At 51.2% G+C, this 19,945-nt stretch overlaps 1 protein-coding gene across 1 annotated transcript in view; it reads right to left on the minus strand.

Annotated features, from left to right (window-relative positions):
• Positions 1-1,040: 1,040 nt before the first annotated feature.
• Positions 1,041-19,945, minus strand: part of TCF7L1 (transcription factor 7 like 1) — a 157,447-nt gene continuing 138,542 nt past the window's right edge. Inside the window, exons 4-12 of the mRNA XM_081101145.1 lie at positions 19,739-19,822; positions 8,822-8,954; positions 7,497-7,599; positions 7,155-7,238; positions 6,090-6,233; positions 4,790-4,949; positions 4,594-4,701; positions 3,886-3,961; positions 1,041-2,384 (exon numbers count right to left, since the gene is read on the minus strand). Coding sequence (XP_080957271.1) covers positions 1,951-2,384; positions 3,886-3,961; positions 4,594-4,701; positions 4,790-4,949; positions 6,090-6,233; positions 7,155-7,238; positions 7,497-7,599; positions 8,822-8,954; positions 19,739-19,822 — 1,326 coding nt within the window. The 3' untranslated portion in view covers positions 1,041-1,950. The remainder of the gene's footprint in view (positions 2,385-3,885; positions 3,962-4,593; positions 4,702-4,789; positions 4,950-6,089; positions 6,234-7,154; positions 7,239-7,496; positions 7,600-8,821; positions 8,955-19,738; positions 19,823-19,945) is intronic.

The following is a 19,945-nucleotide window of genomic DNA, read 5'->3' on the forward strand; positions in this document are numbered from 1 at the left end:
GTGATGGTTGCACAACATTGTAAGTATAATTAATGCTCCTGAATTGTATACTTAAAATGGTTAAAATGGCAAATTTTGTTACATATAATTACCATAATTTTAAAAAATGAAGTACTGATATATACTACACAAAATGGGTGAACATGAAATATGCTGACTCAGTGAGAAAGAATCGTGTATTATATTATTCTACTTAATGAAATGTCCGTAATAGACAAATCCAGAGACAGGAAGTCGATCCGTGGTTGCCTGGGGCTGGAGGAAACAGAGGGTGATGTACACAGAGTAATAATGTATGGGGATTCTTTTGTAGGTGTTGCAAATGTTGGGAACACAACTAAAAACCAATTTATATACTTTAAATGAGTAAATTACATGTTACATGAATTATCCTGTATAATAAAAGGCTAATGTGCAAATCGACCAAATGGCAGAATAACCGGTCACTATGACGTGCACGGACCACCAGGGGGCAGATGCTCAACGCAGGAGCTGCCCCCTGGTGGTCAGTGCTCGGCCAGAAGCCAGGCTCACAGCTGGCAAGTGCAGCAGTGGTGGCGGGAGCCTCTCCCGCCTCTGGAGCAGTGCTAAGGATGTCCAACTGATGGTAGCAGGCTTGGTAGCGGGCTTAAGCCGGCAGTTGGACATTCCCCAAGGGCTCCTGGACTGCGAGAGGGTGCAGGCTGGGCTGAGGGACCCCCCCACCCCCGTGTATGATTTTGGTGCACCAGGCCTCTAGTATCTCAATAAAGCTGTTACAGAAAAATTAATTGCAGTGCTAAGTACTAAGCAGACAAAGGACGCCTCTCATATTTCGGCAGTTAAAAGGCAAAGGGAAGGAAAGGGTTCCTTCCTTTGGACCAGTTATTGGTACTGACTGGTTATGTCCATTCGAGGTTGGGTTGGATGTATCTGATTGTGTCAGGCATGTTTTATATCCTTCTCCAAAGCGCTCATCCTCTTAGCATGTCTGCAAAACTAGCACAGGGCTTGGTATGAGGGAGGGGACTGGATTCAACAAAAGGATTAAAACACTCAAGAGGTCTTGCAATTGCAATTTTATTTTCTTTTGTGAAAATAAACAGCTTATTGGGAGTTCAAATTGCTCCAAAAACCCCATAAAAACAAAAAGAAATACACACAGAAGCACGTGAGGTGAGGGGGAGGGAGGGTGTTTAGAACTTTGGCAGACAGCTAGACTGAGCCTCGGAGCAGCTCCTGTCTGCCGCCCTGGGACTGTGAGGGGAGGTCTTGACTGGTGAAGGGTGGAACGCGGACTTCGTCACTAAGGACGTGGCAGGCACCTTGAGTCCCTTTGTGTGTAGGGAAGAGCCATTTCAGAGGACCTTTCCCCCTTCGGAGGCTGGAGGCTGGAGGCTGGGGCCACTGGGGGGAGGGTGCTGGTGGAGACAAACCAGGCAGGGTCTTCTCACGGTGAGAGCCTTAACACTGGGCAGAGGGCGAAGGGGTGGAGGCAGGAACCATGGAGCTGAGCAAAGAATTGGGGCGAGATCAAAAGAAACGTCCGGGAATGGGGTCTAGATGAAGAAGCAACAGGCCAGGAGTCGCAGCAGTGGCCACGCAGCCGGGTGGGGGGCTGGGGCACAGGGGGAGGCGGGAGGAGGGAGGAGGCGATCTCAGAGGTAGAGAGAGGAGGGTCTTTTGCCCAGGTCCGTCCACCACTGCATGTACGGGAAGAATGACACTACTTTTCAGTTCTTTCTTTTAAAGATTTTTTTTTGTGGGTTTTGTTTTGTTTTTTAAAAAAGCCTTAAGGTCAGCTACTGGTTACATCTACAAAATGTAAAGTGCTGCTGTTACCAGTCACTTTACAGAACAGTCCAGGGTGGTCAAATATTGACCAATAAAGTTTCCTTTTTTTTTCCTTCCTCTTCTGAATCATTACTACTCGATGGGTCACTTGACAGCCTGCATAGGTCACAGGGCAGCTCAGTGGGCAGACTTGGTGACCAAGGAAAGAGGCTGGGCCTGGAGCACGGGGAGGGCCTGGTGTGCATGGAGCGTGGCCGGGAAGGAAGGGGGAGAAGTCAGCAGAGCTGTGGGCATGGACCCGAGGGGGAGGGGCCGGGAGAGGAGTGGGGGCTGGCTGCCCATCTGGCCAGAGGACGTGGCCGCAGCCTTAGCTGACAGGAAGGCAGCCGAGTGAAGAGCCAGCTGGGCCCGGGCCTCCGGCTTGGTGGTGAGGGAGAGGGGCTGGGCTTGCTCCGAGTGGGTGGCAGCGGGGGCAGCCGGGGAGGCCAGGGCTGCGGAGGGGGTCGCCGGGGAGTCTAGCATGCTGCCATGGGAAGAGGCAGGGCTGTCACAGGGCTTCTCGGGGGGCAGGTACTGAACACACGGCTTCTTGCTTTTGGAGGCCAGAGCACCTGGGGGAAAAACACACGGAAGAGTGAGCAGCTAGTAGCTCTGGCGAGGCAGAGGCTGCAGAAGAGGCCTGGCTATGCACAGCGTCTGGAAACACAAGAATCCTTCCTGGGAGGGAAGCGAGGACCTGGAATTGCACCCAAAGCTTTCAAGATGAGGAAGCTGCATTCAGGGATGCCTAGAGCAGAGAGAAGGGGCAATGCCAGTAAACACCAACAATTCAGTGTCTGACCAGAGGGAAGACAGCTCCGCCTACCGCATCATCGTCTTCCTTGCCCACATCTCGTCATTTGGGGGATGGATCTCCAGTCAATTTGCTTTAAAAATCTTTAGCTTATGGTGCTAGTGGGAATAGTGTGGCACCTGCTTACAAGCAGCATGGCATGCAGTGGGTTGTTGTAGCATATTCATAATTTATGTGTGTGTGCTCATGTGTAGATGAATGGAAGGAAGGAAGACCACTTATAGCAGTGCTTCTCAACCTTCTGGCCCTTTAAATACAGTTCCTCATGTTGTGACCCAACCATAAAATTATTTTCGGCCCTAACTGGTTTGGCTCAGTGGATAGAGCATCGGCCTGCGGACTGAAGGGTCCCAGGTTCGATTCCGGACAAGGGCATGTACCTTGGTTGCAGGCACATCCCTAGTAGGGGGTGTGCAGGAGGCAGCTGATCGATGTTTCTCTCTCATCAATGTTTCTAACTCTCTATCCCTCTCCCTTCCTCTCTGTAAAAAATCAATAAAATATATTTTTTTAAAAAAATTATTTTCGTTGCTACTTCATAACTGAAATGTTGCTACTGTTATGAATCGTAATGTAAATATCTGATATGCAGGTGGTCTTAGGCGACCCCTGTGAAAGGGTCGTTCGACCGCCAAAGGGGTCACGACCCACAGGTTGAGAACAGCTGACTTAGATGGTGGTGGCTTTTTATACCCATCCTGGAGTGAGCATGAGATGAGAGGCATGACTAAGTGCTTGCCACAGTGTGAACCTCTGTGCCAGGTGTGATTCTGGCGCACACAATTTTTTTTTTTTTGGCACAAGGCTGCCCCTGAACTTGAGCAAACTATTTCTTCTGGTGTTTGACCAACTAGACACTGGCAGCAAAGCTGGTTCTGCTGGGTCCACTGACAGGCAGTACGTCGGCCCCTAATATCCGCCTTCCTGAGGGGATTTCCACGGCATTCAGTTTTTACCTTACACACTGACTTTAGAACCTAACCCTCCAATAAGTCGCAACTGAAGCACGTTCCAAAGTGCCCAAGGTTCCAAGTGAGAAAGTGCTGGGATCCAATCCCTGAGCTTCCCCGGCTCTTAGCTGGTCATCTCTAACACGAGGATCACAGTAATGCCTGCGTGAGCACATGAGGCGGAGGCCCTGGACAGGCAGCTGTCACCCAGCACTGTCCCTGTTTCCATCCGGTGCAGTGTCACGCGCAGGCAGAGCAGCTGGGACAGCGGGAGGCAAAGGAAAGAGGCAGCGGCTCCTTGAGACTCACCCTCTGCCTCGTGGACTTGCTGCTGGGACTGTGTCTGCGACAGCTGCTTTTCTCTCTTCCTCTTCTTTTTCTTACCCTAAAAAACACGGCCAAAGGAAGAGGCCACAGAGACAGAACACCTGGCTTTTCAGGGGGATGCCCAGGTAAGAAGGGGGGCCACTCAACCCCCCAGAGTCTCAGAAGTGTGTCTTCCTGGAGTGCCCCTACCCCTCGATTCCTGCCCTCCAGCTCGGGTGTCCTGTCTTTTGAAAGGCCCCACCCTGTCGCTGTACTTCAGACTTGTTTTTCCATTTCTTTCCCTAGGCCCTTTGGAGGGGTCCTAGGTCCCACTGAAAAATCTAATTCACCTACGAACCCTCTTACCGGAAGAGAGCCAATGAGAACATGCACACAAAAACCTGCCGTTTCAGGGACATAGACATGCCGGCTGAAGTCACGTGTTGGCCACTCCGCCCCCGGCCAGGAACCCCTGGCTACCTTCCACCACCAGCGCTAGCCCTAAGTGGGGTCAGAGGCCGAGTCCCATCAAACAGGAGGGACACAAGTTTAAGTCTGTTGTCAGGACACCAGAACCCTGCCCTTGTGGACCTGCCTGCCTTATTTCTAGAAATACAGGCATCCCCTGACCTTGGAGTCCTCCGTTCATGTCGTCAACTCCCCTCCCCCTTCCGCGAGCCGATGCTGTTCTGGGGTCTGAGCAGCACTTACGTAGTTGTCCCGGGCTGACCAGGTCGGGTAGAGCTGGGAGTGAAGCTGCCGCTCCTTCCGGGCCAGTTCGTAGTATTTGGCCTGCTCTTCTCGGGACAGGTTGTGCCACTGTGGGAGGGAGCGGAGAGGGTCAGAGACAGGGAGCAGGGGACGCAGGGACGCCGGCCACACAGCTGGCGGGTCAGGGCAGTCTTACCTTTCTTCCCAGGATTTGATTGATGGCGGCACTTTCCTTCAGGGTGCACTCAGCCACCACCTTGGCCCTCATCTCCTTCATGTATAACATGAAGGCATTTAGGGGCTTCTTCACGTGGGGTTTCTTTTCTTCCTCCTTCTTCACCGTGACTGGTGATTTCCTGGGAAGTGGGTTAGCAGGTGTCAGCTGTCACCCAGCTCACCAACCCCCGCCTCCCACTGGGACTAAGAGCCGTCGCTCTGAGGAGGGGAGGAACGTGAATTCCGGCGGCCAGTGGCTGCTCTCAGCACCTGAGCGCCTCCCACTAGTAGTTCCAACCCAGCCCTCTGGATCACTGGGCCACACCCTACGGAAGGAGAATTCCCAGACGGAGGAGCAGGGGGGTGGTGGCGGCTGGGTTGTACTGGCCACAGATGATACAGATGTAGGGGTGGGGCGCCCTGGGCAGAAACAAGGGGTGGGCTCTCCTGGGGCATGAGGCACTGACTGGCTTTCCTGCCCTTTACAGCCTGGTGCTAGCCTCTGCTCTGCCACCAAGCCCTGTGACCTGAGAAAAGCCGCCTTTCTGGGCCTCACATTTTCACGTGCATCATGGGAGAAGGGAAGCTAAAGGCTTTCTCCGGTTCTCTTGTCGCCTCTAAATCCTGACTGTGAACTTAATTTATTTTTTAATCCTCATCGGAGGATACTTTTTCATTTGGTCTTTAGAGAGTGGAAGGGAGGGAGAAGAGGGGAAGAGAGAGAGACATCAACTAGTTGCCTTCTGCACACGCCCCAACCGAGGCTGGGATTGAACCTGGGACCCTTCGGGCCGAGGTCTAATGCTCTAACCATCGGCCAGGACTGTAAATTTTTTTAAAAATTTATCTATCATCTATCTATCTATCTATTTATTTATTTCAGAGAGGAAGGGACAGGGAGGGAGCAATAGAAGCATCAATGATCTGAAAGAATCACTGATCTGCTGCTGCCTCCTGCATGCCCCCTACTGGGGAATGCCTCTTACTGGGGATCAAGCCAGCAACCCGGGCATGTGCCCTGACCAGGCAGGAATCGAACCGTGACCTCCTGGTTCATAGGTTGATACTCAACCACTGAGCCACGCCGGCCGGGCTGTAAAACCTTTTTTAATGAGAAAAGATGCGGAATGTCTCAGAGAGCCAAAGGGAACAATTTCCTGGGGGAGAGGATTTGGCTGAGGGAGGCTGCTGGGCTGCCCGCTCAATGCCACCAGGAGAGAGAAAGAAATAGCAGCTGCTGCTTAGAGAATGGTGACCCAGCCCGGAGGCCTGGTACTCACGCGCTCACGGCGGGGCTCAGGCTGGGGGGTGCCGGCTCCTGCTTGACGATGGGGGAGACGATGGCGGGGTGGGGAATCCCTGAGGTGGGCAAACCAGGATGGGCCGGAGCCACCATGTGAGGGGAGAACCGACTGGAAACCAGGCTGTGCAGCAGGTGGAGAGGACGAAAGAGGGATTCAGGCCGAGTGCTCGTCAGCAGTGGGTGTGGGTGGCCCCTGCCCTTCCTGCAGAGGCGGGTCAGCACCTCTGCTGTGGCCGAGTGTGAGGAAGGGAAGGCCATCGCTGACCTCTCGGGACAGATGAGGTTTGGGAAACACCCAATAAGCCTGCCCTTCCCCAGAAATGCACAGGGTTCCTATTTCTGGTGCTGGAAGCGGGTAGGAGGAAAAGCGGGGTGTACAACGGGAAAATACGGGCTTCTGTGGGTCGCATTTCCTTTGTCACTGGGGGTACCATGGTCAGGCAGAGCTGGCCCCGCGCATAAATCTCCTTTCCCTCTGCCCTCCCCTGACATCACTGAGGGAAAACCAACCTTCCCCCGTCTCTGTGTGAAATGAGTTGTCTACCTACGATGCATGTACTCTACTTCAATAAGAAGTGGGTTACACAATCGTCTCCATGAATCAGGCTGAAAAAGGGTTTTCACCAGAAATAGATTCACAGAGCTTTCAAACTCAAAGGCAAGGCAGGTAATACAAATAAGTAAAGCCGGCCAGAGACAATCCACGGGGTCTGGGAAAACTATACCACCCCTTAGAAGTGGTTCTCCGAGTATGTCCAGACCAGACACATCAGGAACTAGGTAGAAAAATAAAAAACCCACCACAAAGCCCAGTGTGCGGGAGAGCGGGACCAGAGGGCTGAGTGGCAGGGCTCGGGAATTCTCTTAGAGACACTGGGGAAGAGGGAACCTGTGGGTGTGGGGGTCCTTCCCACCACGGGGCAGGACTTACTGGAGACGGGGGAGAAAAGGGAGCCTGGGCCTCCTCGTTTGCTGCCAAAGAAAGCTGCTCAATGGGCAGAAATGGCAAGGACGCTCGCAGACAGCCCGTCCCCGGACTCACCTGGACATGGAGGCGTTCATGGCGAGGGCAGGGTAGGGGTGCCGGAAGCCACCAGGAGGAAGGGAGTACATGGGCTGTCCTTGCCTGCAGGGGCCGGGAGCAAGGAAACCTGGTCAGCATACTGGCTAAAACGGGAACATTCAGGGCGGAGAAGAGGAGCTGGGAAGAAAGGCTGAGGGATAAAGGGCAGGAAGTAGGAGTGAGGACTGGGAGGAAGCTGGGGGAGGAAGGTCTGAGCTTGGGGCTCTGGTGAGAGGGTGCCCTGTGGGTGGGGCAGCTGGAGGTCAGAGCAGAACTCAGCCTAAGGATGGAACGGGGGTGAGAGGCCCCCGGTTTCCTTACTGTGGGACGAGCCAGCCGAGGGGGTGGGGGATTTGTCCGACAGCTCCAGGAGACAGCGGGTAATACGGAGACAGTTCCGACGGGTGAGGGGGCCGGGGGATTCCTGCTTCCAAGGAGAGATGTGTCAGACCGTTCCCCGGCCCTACCGGACCACCTTAAAATAGCATCGTCTGGGAGGTTCCTGGCCCCAGGTCCCCAGGGTTCTGGAGCTTGGCAGCCTCTTTCTTTCGTGTCCCTGCCCTGCCACCTCCCAGCTCCGAGGGCCCACTGGTCAAGGACATTCAGGGAGGCAGGACCAGTGCAGCCTCCCCGGCTACGTGGAAACCATTTCTGTTGGCAGGATTAACTCCCAGCTGCCGATACAGGGGTTACTGTCCAAGACAGGGATGAGAAATTCTGGACCCGCAGACCCCGGGACCCCCAGTCACCAGCTAACTGCTTCTCTAGGAAACCTGCGTCTACGGAGAAACGAACTCTGGACTCCAAGTCCACCGTTATCCTTGTCCGCAACATGTCATAACTATTTCTCTAAAGCGGGACCCCCAAATACTCTGAGCCACGGTAACTGGGAACTTTATTAAGACTGTGGCTCCCTGGGATAGACAGGTCTGGTGAACAAGCTAAAAAAAAAGCCAGCTCAGCCCTGCTGCCTGATAGCCTGGCGGGGCGTGGGTACTCCTCCGCTTGAAACATTCGGTTCAGGGCTGAAGTCTCGTTCAGGGAGGCACAGCTGGCACTGTGCTAGACATCAAAGTTAATAAAAAAAAGAGATTTTTCCCCCACCCCTGCCAGATCATTCCATTCCCAAAGTGTTAAGATTGTAAAACAGTGGTTCTCAACCTTCTGGCCCTTTAAATACAGTTCCTCATGTTGTGACCCAACCATAAAATTATTTTTGTTGCGACTTCATAACTGTAATGTTGCTACTGTGATGAATCGTCATGTAGATATTTGATACGCAGGATGGTCTTAGGCGACCCCTGTGAAAGGGTCATTCGACCGCCAAAGGGGTCGCGACCCACAGGTTGAGAACCGCTGTTGTAAAGTAATAGAAACAGACACACCACTTGCTGGCTGTGGGGCCAGGCCCTGTGCACTATCTGATTTAATTTCCTCTCACCCTGACAATAACCCTGCGGCACGGAAGGTACAGATAACGTACAGGTGGAAAAACCGAAGAGGCTGAAGCCAGTGGTCAAGGCTGCGACAGCTGAGGACACGACCTGGACCCAGGCCCAGCGGGAGCTCCGAGGAGAGAAGCCTGCCCCTCCCGCTCCCTTCGGAGCTCTGCTCGGGGTGCAGCCCTCCCGCAGCAGCAGACTCACCTGTCTTTGGATCAATCTCTGGGGAGAGGTGTGTGGGCGGGGAGCCCGGGGGGAAGTGGTCGCTGCTGTAGGTGATGAGGGGCGTCAATGGGTGCATGTGGTGCGGGTGCTGAACGACAGGAACTTTATTCGACTGAAAGACACGGAGAGAAAGACTAGGGACAGTTGCCAAGGAGATGGAGAGTGAAATCAGCCGACCGTCACTGAGGCGAGAAAGTGCCAGGTATTTTCCATGCCCGTCCCACTCAGTCCTCACGCAGCCCTGGAGAGAGAGGAGCGGGCTACACGGCAGGAGAGCACCAGCAGGAGCTGGAGGGATGGTGCCCAGCCTCCAACATACCCTCTTCTAAACACGTGTGTACGATCCATGTTCAGCTCACATAACCGGTGCCACTTTCAGATGCGCAGACACAGCCCCAGAGCCCCTCTCCCAGCCTCACTTCCCTCTGCCGACCTAGCTACCTCGCCGTTTCACTGAAAACACTAGCTGGTGTAAGGAGTACCATTATTTCATATACTTATTACGAAAGAAAAAACCCTTGCCTATCAACATATCCTGACTTCAGAAATGTTAAAATGGGAAAAACCTGCCGAAACCGGTTTGGCTCAGTGGATAGAGCGTCGGCCTGCGGACTGAGGGGTCCCAGGTTCGATTCCGGTCAAGGGCATGTACCTGGGCTGCGGGCACATCCCCAGTGGGAGGTGTGCGGGAGGCGGCTGATCGATGTTTCTCTCCCATCGATGTTTCTAACTCTCTATCTCTCTCCCTTCCTCTCTGTAAAAAATCAATAAAATATATTTAAAAAAAAATGGGAAAAACCTGTGGGTCCTAGTACTGGTAAAACGAACTGATTTTTTAAATGCCTTAAAGTAATTTACCTTAACAACAGGATCTTCCTTCTACAAGCACAGAGCGAGGCATACTGTCTAGGCCTTATTATAACCTGGCAAGGCAGTGGTGGTCATTGCCATCGAAGACACTGAGCTCAGAAAGGTTAGGTGACTCAGCTGGCAAGTGGCAGAACTGGATCCATATCTCCCTTCTCTGTACCATTGGCCTCCCCAAGAACCTGGTCAAAACATCTCGGTCAGAGAGAACGGATAGACATACCTTTTATTTTAGGTAAAATTTTTTTTGTAATATCTTTATTTAAAAAATACATTTTTGTTTATTTCAGAGAGAAAGGGAAAGGGAGAGATAGAAACATCAATGATGAGGATAGTCATTGATCGGCTGCCTCCTGCACGCCCCCTACGGGGGATCGAGCTGCAACCTGGGCATGTGCCTTTGACCAGAATCAAACCCGAGACCCTTCAGTCCGTGGGCTGATGCTCTACCCACTGAGCCAAACCGGCTAGGGCTTTTTAGATAAATTTTTTAAAATAAGGTGAAAGAGTTACAAGTAGAGATCTGTTTAACAAAGAGACTTGTAAAAAGGATGGCGATTTGGAGGCAGCCCCAGGGCTGGAACTCCAAACTGCTGTCTTCCAGTTTGAACTTTCATTTCATAGATTCTACAGGCCCTTTTTCCCTTTCATCTGGTGCCACTTGGTTCTCATAATGGAAACTCCAGCCTGTGCACCTGCTAGTGTCTGTGTGCTGATGGCAGTCGTGTTCCATTTTCCGTAGGCTGAGCAGACATGAGGCGGAGTACTGGCGCAGGACGGGAATCCAGGGCTCCAGCTCCCAGGCCACTCTGAACCACAACCTCTAGGTGGCGCTGGCTGGACCCTGCAGGTACCTGACCATGAACAACTTCCTATCACCTGGCCACAGCAGGCTCATAATTACATAATCTATACTAATAAAAGGGTAATATGCTAATTAGACTGGGAGACCTTCCGGACAAAGCCATGGTGGCGGGGGCCGAGGCAGAGGCGGTTAGGAGTGATCAGGCCGGTGGGGAGGGGGGGCTCGGGGGAAGGGGGACGACGACAGTTGGGGGCGATCAGGCTGGTGGGGGGGAGTAGTTGGGGGCAATCAGGCCAGCAGTGGGGGCAGTTGGGGGTGAGCAGGCCAGCATTGGGGGGCAGTTGGGGGCGATCAGGCCAACAGGCAGAGTGGTTAGGGGCGATCAGGCAGGGAGGGAGGTGAGTGGTTAGAAGCCAGTGGTCCCGGATTGCGAGAGAGATGTCTGACTGCTGGTAGTTGGACATCCCCCAAAGGGGTCCCAAATTGGAGAGGGTGCAGGCTGGGCTGAGGGACACCCCCACCCCCGTGCATGAATTTTGTGCACCAGGCCACTAGTGATTATAATTAAAATACATAAACTCCATGATGAAAAAAAAAAAAGACTAGAAGTACACCAAAATGTAAACCGCAGTTCTGTTTGAGTGGTGGAATTATGGGTGTTGTTGTTTTGTCTTTTCTGTATTGCAACTATGCTATAAAGCATTAGAAAACACGATCACACCAGCCCAACCCAGTCACTATTATCATTTTGGTACATCTCCATTCATTAAGACTCTGCGCATGTTTTGTTTTTAAATTTTATATGTATAGAGAGAAACATCGATGTGAGAGAGAAATATCAATAGGTTGCCTCCCTCATGTACCCTGACTAGGGATCAAACCCGCAATCTGGGAGGCAACCCTTTGGTGCATGGGACCATGTTCAACCAACTGGACCACACCAACCAGGGTGTGCATGTTTTTTATTTACATCATTTATAGCCATCATTTTTTAACGAAAATATTTTTTCAGCTTTCCTAAGGTATAATTGACAAATAAAATTGTAGTATCTTTAAAGTGTACAATGTAATGATTTGACATATATACCCACTTAAATATACTTAATGGTATTATGAAATCTTGACTGACCATGTGCTGTTGAGCGGCCTCATCAGGAGGTGGCAAAGAGCACTGAAGGAGTGGCAGAGTTAAGTAAAGGCAGGAAAATGTGAATTATATTTGAAAATGTAGGTATCTTAATTTAAACTCCATTATTATTCGTTCCCAGAAGGTGGCAGCATTGTCCAGAGCAAGGAAGGCAAAGTCTCAGATGTCGTCATCCCTGGGCTGTGAGCAAGAGGGCTCTTTGGGGCTGATTGAGGAAAGCCTAACCCTAGCCTGAACCCTAAACATCCCAATAAAAGTTCTTGCTTTTTCTCAGGCCCAGAGTAGAAATGCTGGAACATCCCACAGTGACGGTGACGGATGTTAACCAGACTCACTGTGATGATCATTTTGCAGCATATACAAGTATCGAATCATTGTGCTGTAATCCTGAAACTAATGTAATGTTTATATCAGTTATACCACAATAAAACTTTTTAGTAAAAAGTAAAGAAAGTGCAGATAACAACAATAAGAACAACAAGTCCTTGTGTTGTACCTACTATGTACAGGCAGTGTTCTAGGTCTTGTGACTGCACTAGAAAATCTCGTCTACTTTAGACAAAAACACCTGTCTTAAAGGTACTTAGATCCTAATTGAAGAGACAAGACAATAAACCAACGAAATAATATCTACATATATAAAAGCCCAGCGACCGGAACAGTGGAATGACAAGAGGCTATGATGCTCACTGCAGCAGCCAACCAGCCTGATCCAGGCCCCGATCAGCCCTCCCTGCCCCTGGCCTGGCCCCCTGATTGGCTCCCAACCTCCCCGATTGGCTCCCAACACCCTGATTGGGGGCAGGGCCGACTGGCCAACTGCCCTCGGCCCCTCCCCGCTGCCGGCCTTATAAATTACAAAGGGAGAAAGTAACTCCACAGTGGGAAACATGGCAGACACCCCCTGAACCAAAGGAGCAAGGCGGGTATCACCGGGACTGGACAAACGGACCCCGTGGGCCCGCCCCCCCGCCCCGCGATGCACTCGGGACACAACCTCAGCGCAGGAGTGTTCTTGCCAAACACACACAGCCTGAACCTGACCACAGGAAACATCAGACAAACCCAAACAAACAGAGGGGCATTTTAAAAAAGTGTCAGGGTCAGGTCAGGCAAGACGGAGGCTAAGGAACTCACTAAAGCAAAGGAGACGGAAGAGGCACGACCACTCAGTGTGATGTGTGGTCACGACTGAACTCCAGAAAATAACCGCCTGGCTGTAACAAATACTGCGATGATGGGACATTCACCCAAACTGGGACATGTAGTGAGTTAGATAATAATATGGAATGTCAATTTCTCGTTTTGATAACTGCTGTGGTTGCTGTGGTGTCATAGGAAATACATCTAAAGGGGCACAACGTCTCCAACTTACTCTCAAATTGTTTTTAAAAAATTCCATGTGTGGCCTGGCTGGTGTGGCTCAGTGGTTGAGCATTGGCCTATGAACCAAGAGGTCACAGTTCGATTCCTGGTCAGGGCACATGCCTAGGTTGTGGGCTTGATCCCTAATGGGAGGCGTGCAGGAGGCAGCCAATCAGTGATTCTCTCTCATCATTGATGTTTCTCTCTCTCTCTCCCTTCCTCTCTAAAATCAATAAAATATATATATATGTTTAAATTTGTTTCCAAATAAAAAAAATAATACTGCCCTGGCTGGTGTGGCTTAGTTGGTTGGGCATCGTCTCACGCACTGAGGAGTCTTGGGTTCGATTCCCGGTCAGGGCATATACCCAGGTTGCAGGTTTGATCCCTGGTTGGGGTCTGTACAGGAGGCAGCCGATTGATGTTTTTATCTCACATCGATGTTTCTGTTTCTCTCTCTCTCTCTCTCTCTCTCTCTCCCTCTCTCTTTCTAAAATAAATAAAAATATATTTAAAAAAAGAAATTTGGCCATTTGATGAAAGTGATTTAAAAAAAGTTAATACTATATAATAAGAATTGAAATCAGTACTGGAGGCAGAGCAGAGCAGTAACCGGCCATGTGACGAGTTTTGGATGTTTTTCTAGTCTACACAGGTAGGCTGCTAAGATGATGGAGAAACTACAATTCTAAAGTGTTTCTGCTTGAGAACTGGCATGCTAGGTGGTCAGGCTGCTCAGCTCAGCGGCGGAGCAGCGAGAGAGCCGCTCTCTAGCAGGAGGTTTCCAGGCCCTGGCTCGACACTGCTTCTGGGACAGGAAGCGCAGCGCGCGCGGAGTGGCCCTCTGCCTGTGCTGGCGCAGGCGCTCGCCCCCATTAAAGGAAGCACGCGGTCATCCCAGCAGACAGTTACAAGTGCACGTGCACACGGAGACAAGATGGAAACGCTGTGCAACCAAACGCGCGTTGTGGGGTTTTGTACGTCTGCTTCTGTGTACTCTGGCGTCTTCCCAAGTGTTCTACACAGTGCATGCACCATTTCATGGTTTAAAAAAGAAGTAATTTATGCCAAAACCGGTTTGGCTCAGTGGATAGAGCGTCGGCCTGTGGACTGGAAGGTCCCAGGTCCGATTCCGGTCAAGGGCATGTGCCTGGGTTGCGGGCACATCCCCAGTAAGGGATGTGCAGGAGGCAGCTGATCGATGTTTCTCTCTCATCGATGTTTCTAACTCTCTATCTCTCTCCCTTCCTCTCTGTGAAAAATCAATAAAATATATTAAAAAAATAAAATAAAATAAAAAACAAGTAATTTAAAAAAATCTTGAATGAGAAGAGGGGTTGGACGCAGGGGTGGACAGGGGCTTCAGAAGGGGTGCACCAGCCCATTTATCCTTCTAGTCATTCAACAAACGCTCCAGGAGCAGCTCCTCTGCAACAGGCATGGCGACAGGTGGTGGGCGAAACAAACGTGAAGGGACAGCTGGGATCCGATCTTGGAGTTGATTATAGTCTGGAAGTGTGTCTATTTGCTTTGCAAGGCTGGGCGTAGAGCTCCCGGGAGAGTGGAGGGAAAGACGGGGCTGGTGAGGGGTTACCTAGGAAATATCACTGTTACTTAATTAGCTGCTTTTTTGGGGCTTTGTTATGTATTTTTATTGATTTCAGAGAGGAACGGAAAGGGAGAGAGAGATAGGAACATCAAGGATGAGAGAGAATCATTGATCGGCTGCCTCTTGCACGCCCCAAACTGGGGATCGAGCCCACAACCTGGGCATGTGCCCTGACCGGGAATTGAACCGTGACCTCCTGGTTCATAGGTCGACGCTCAACCACTGCGCCACACAGTCGGGCCTGTTGCTTAGCTTTTAGAACTGTTTAGAAGGCATAAAACCCTAGTCGCAATGAACTCCATCCCCACACTGGCCCAGTTACGACTTGTTTCAACACATCTCCGAGAGGTAGCTTCGACCTGATGCATGGACTCTCTCCAGGTATTCATCGCCCTTCTCCTCAGGCAAAACTCATCGTGGAATGTTTTGCTCATGATTCTGTAATAAATTTCGTAATCAAATATTTTCATTTTTCTAATAAAAAAACTCGATGACTACGTCAGCAACCTCGAGTCCTGGCTCTGCCTCCAGCCTAGAGAGTGCGCAGGAGTAAACTGGGGTCACCTCGCAACTCCCTCCCCTTCTGCCTTTGATTTGCAGTCAGGGGCCCTGAGAATCTCCAGCGGAGCTCATGAAACTAAGATACCAGCCTGGCCCGGAGCGGCTCAGTGGCCGAGTGTCGACCTGTGAACCAGGAGGTCATGGTTCAGTTCCTGGTCAGGGCACATGCCTGGGTTGCAGGCTCAATCCCTGGTGTGGGGGGTGCAAGAGGCAGCTGATCAATGATTCTCATCATTGATGTGTCTGTCTCTCTCTCCTCTCTCCTCAACCAGTAAGATATATTAAAACAAACAACAAAACAACTAAGATACGAGCCCCATCCCAGACAGTGAAATCATATTCTTGAAAGAGTAGATATTAAATACCATAGGCTCATTATCTCTATTACCTTTGCAATCCATGCAACTAATTCAGGACCTCATCACCTCTTAGTCTGCTAATTAAATGGTATTTTAATTGTCTTTCCCTCTCTTAACAACAACCATGGTGGTAAGCTAACAGTTACTGAGGACTTACTTCGTGTTAGGCACAATTGTAAACTCATTTTTGCACAACTCTAAGGCCAAATCCTTTTCTGAATCCCATCTTATAAATGAGGAAACCAAGGTAAAGAGAGGTGAGGTAATCTGCTTGAAGCTGCACAAATAAAGGTGGAGCAGGGATTCCCACTCACTGTATCACATACCCGCCACGCACACACCCGTGTAACTCAGGCTTTGCTCCTACAAATGCATGTAGCTCAAGTGGGAATGGGATGTTCGGATTCGAAAACTGAAAATGGTGTTCTTTCTCCAACTGGTAGAACGTCAAGTTAACGGTAAGCTTTTATCCCATAAATGTTCTTTAAGCTTTTGAAGCCTGTTTCTGTTTTTTCATATCAGAATACAGAGAATAATTGTGGATGAAAAGGGGCCACGTGCTAGCCTGACAAGCTCAGGGACGGCCTGTGTGGTGGCCTTGCAAACCCAGATACTTAAAATAACCATAGAGGGTGGTCTGAAATGAAACTTTTTGACTAAAAGCAGTTTATGGCAGGTATTCATGTCCTAGGCTAGAATCTCCCTGTCTGCTGTCTTTTGCATCCATGGTAACGTACTTTTGGGATGTCAGGGTAACTGCCCCTTTCCTGGACCCCTCAGGGCACAACCAATGCACGAGGGCAGATACTGTGAATCCCCCTCGTTGCTATTTTTATCATGTCAGTTGTTGACTATTAACTATCCTGTACTCAACTATGTAAAAGGTGTATGTGTCTATCATTTTATTTTTATCCAATCCCAGAGGTTTCCCTGCTTTGCTTTCTCCCGCCTCCCTAATCTACCACCAATGAATTCCATGTAACCAACGTAAGTCTTCTCTTTAGATTCTAATGTATGAAATAAGGTGCAAAGCTGCCTGTCTCTGGAGCATTATCTCAGTCCATTGAGATTTTGCTTCTTGGCATTGTTGACAGTTTGGCTCAAACAAACTCACAGAAATTTTCCACAGGTTTGAATGTTTCTTATGTTGACACACGACACAGTTTACTAGAAAATTATCCATTTTGCTATCTCCAGTGACTTTATCAACTGTCCATGCTTTCCTCTTGCCCAGCGCAGTGTAGTGCTGAGTGAGGATCTGCAGAGCACACATTTGCAATGGCTGATGTTTGCTTGGCAGCAGTCATGGGGACTGAACCTTGCTGAGAGTTTAGGGTCTGTGTGTGTGTGTGTGTGTGTGTATACATATATACATATACATATGTATATATGTATATATATGTAATATATGCTTAAACATAGGTTTATTGATTTCAGAGAGGAAGGGAGAGGGAGAGAGACAAAAACATCGATGAGAGAGAGGCATTGATTGGCCGCCTCCTGCATGCCCCGCACTGGGGGGATTGAGCCTGTAACCCAGGCATGTGTCCTGACCAGAAATTGAGCCATGACCTTCTGGTTCATAGGTCGACACTCAAGAACTGAGCCACGCCGGTCCAGCAGGACTTCATATATTTTTGTGTCACACTAAGCTACGTGAGGATGAGCAGCTGATTTACTGAGGAAAAGTGTCTAGAAAGAAAATGGAAGCTTAGAGAGGAAAACAGATGACACTCGGATCATGGAAAGCAGAGGGTTGTGGATACTGTCAGGTGTCACCCGTGTTGAGAAAAAGCAGGGAAATGACCGGATTTAGCGCTTCCATGGCAGCTGGGAGGCTGAGCCAGGCTGCAGTGGACTGCACAATGCACGGTGCAGGGATGGAGGGGGCAGGTCTAACTCCTGTGTGAAAAGCCGGACAGGAAACTGGGAGGGAAACGGGTTCATGCTCACAGGCAGAGGAGGGCTGGACACAGGCTTCACAGTTTATTTTTCCGAGATGGGCTGGTCTGCGCAACAGGAAGGATGGGAATCTCAGAGTGCACGTGCTAGCCTTAAAGGGAACTCACTTCCTCTAGAAGTGGATGGAGGTTGTAGACCGTGTGCAGAGACGGTGTGTGGAGGGAAGAGCAGAGACGGGGGGCTGGAGAGGCCACAGGATGGGTGGGGCCCGCAGAGATCTGAAACAGTCAGCGAGAGCTGCAGGGAGGGGACAGCCAGGTTTCGGGTGGATGCGGGAGGCTGTGACCTCCACCGCGACAGACTGCGCCACCAGAGGGCGCCTGGACCTCACGCTCTGCCGTCCGAAATAGGAATCTGGAGGGGCAGCCACCGGGGCCTGTTCCTGGGAAGCTTGGTCAATGGGCTGCTCATTCTCAGGGACCGGCCACAGAACCTCTCGGGGCAGCCGGCCCCGGAGCAGCCGGCCCCGCCACTCACTGCCGCTCAAAGACACGTCTCGCCAGCTGTCCCCCCACAGATGGCTGTGACAGTCATCGGAGAACTGCGCATGGCGCTGCTTCTCAGCTACCAAGGGCCTGCTCCTGTGAGGGCTCAGGATGACCGCCAATCAGAAGGGCTCACGGCACCATTACTTCTCTCTCTCCGTATCTCCTCCTCCTCACTGGACTCAAAGCTCATAATGAAAAAGTACCATCAGGATGCCATCATGTCCTGAATGCGATGAAAGAACGTATGTGGGACCTGTTTTAAAACAACCCAGTGTGGTGGGACAGGGAGTGTGGGTGAAGGGAAGACGTGACATTTTCCATAATGAAGTTCAAAAAAACATCAAGCGTTCCGAGTCTCCCTGTCAACGGGCAGGCCGTGCCGGCTGGGCTTGCTTCTGGCTGCACCTGCTACGATTCCGAGACTCGCTGTTCAGTGGGTAACACCCGTTAGCTTGTGGGGGGCACAGTCCTCAGGCGAGGGCGGCTCTTACGAAGAGTCCAGGGATGGGGAACGCAAGGTTCCAGGATCATCTCGTTTTGTTGTTTTGTTAATCCTCACCCAAGGGTCTTTTCTCCATTGATTTTCAGAGAGTGGAAGGGAGGGGGAGACAGGAAGAGAGCAACATGGATGTGAGAGGGACACATCACTCGTCCAGACAGGGATGGAGCCTACAACCAAGGTATGTGTCGTTGACCAGAATCGAAGCCAACGCGCTATCCACTGAGCAAAACCGGCTAGGGCTAGGATCTGTGGAGAACGGCTACAGCGTTTGGACAGGTTCAAGCCTCATACTAATGAGAGGGCACGATCCTCTCGTGGAAGAGCCACGTGCAAATCCCAGCACAATTATAGCCAAAGGCCATAGTTGTAAGCTTGACCTTATGGTCCGAACCTGTGGTTGCAGGAGGCTGAGTGATGTGGGCTTGATAGAGTTCAGGTGCATGTAACCAAGTAGATTCGAAACCCGGGAGAACATTGTAAACATCTTCACCAGGCCCTTACTTTGCCTCGTGGAATCTGGCTATAAAATAAAGACTCGGCTTGCAGGCGGTGGCGCTGTCTCTCCGTCAGAGAGAGTGGCGTCCCACCCAGCCCCAGCTTTACTCTCTTATCTGTCTCCTTTAATCCTGCACGGCCCTTCCTCAGGTTCACCCCTGTCGTGCTGAGGATCACCACTTATTTGGCACAAGGATCATCTCTTATTTGCTTTCACTTTCAGTCCGTGGCAAGTGCTGAGGAGGTGAGACCTGCTTGGGCCCCAAGCTCTGGCCCCCAGGACCATTCCGACCACCTTCTGCAGCCCGAGTAGCCACAGGGCTTGGCAGAAGAGCCTCGGCTGCCCTGCGGGGATTCCCTTTGCATGCGCCTCACCTCTTTCTTTCCTAGAACATCCCGCACAGAACAGCCCCTTCCACTGCGCCTCGGCTCCGAGGGGACAGCAAAGGCTGAATGAGCTGCGACAGAGGGAGGCAGACACCATTTCTGGGCAGCCGGGCTCCAGAGGCAGCAGAGAAGGGTCAGGGTTCCCAGCCAGGGTGGGACGGCATTTCCAATCACACACCATCCCAGGAGGGGTGTGTGTGTGCGCTGAGGTGGGAGGGGGCGGGAAGTGCAGACCCGACAGCTCAGGGACCCACACACTGGAGGCAACACCACCAGACACAGCAGCTTCAGCAGCCGGAGGGGAAGCAGTGACCACCGAGGTGAGCACTTTAAGGAGAAACAGACTTACCAAGTGTGCTGGGGACGGTGACCTGGTGTCCTTGACGGTAGCACTGGAGGGGACATCGAGGAGGGGCCATTTCATCTGCAGGTACTGAAAGGAGACAGAAAACAGAAGCGGCTGGTGAGAACAGGCCCCGGCGCCCCGCGAGAGCAGAGCGGCTCCGTGGCTGGGCCACTGGCGAATCAGAGACGTGGTGCATCTTCACCACACGCT

The sequence above is a fragment of the Myotis nattereri genome, assembly GCF_964212035.1.
Source record: "Myotis nattereri genome assembly, chromosome: 10".
Classification (NCBI taxonomy): Eukaryota; Metazoa; Chordata; class Mammalia; order Chiroptera; family Vespertilionidae; genus Myotis; species Myotis nattereri.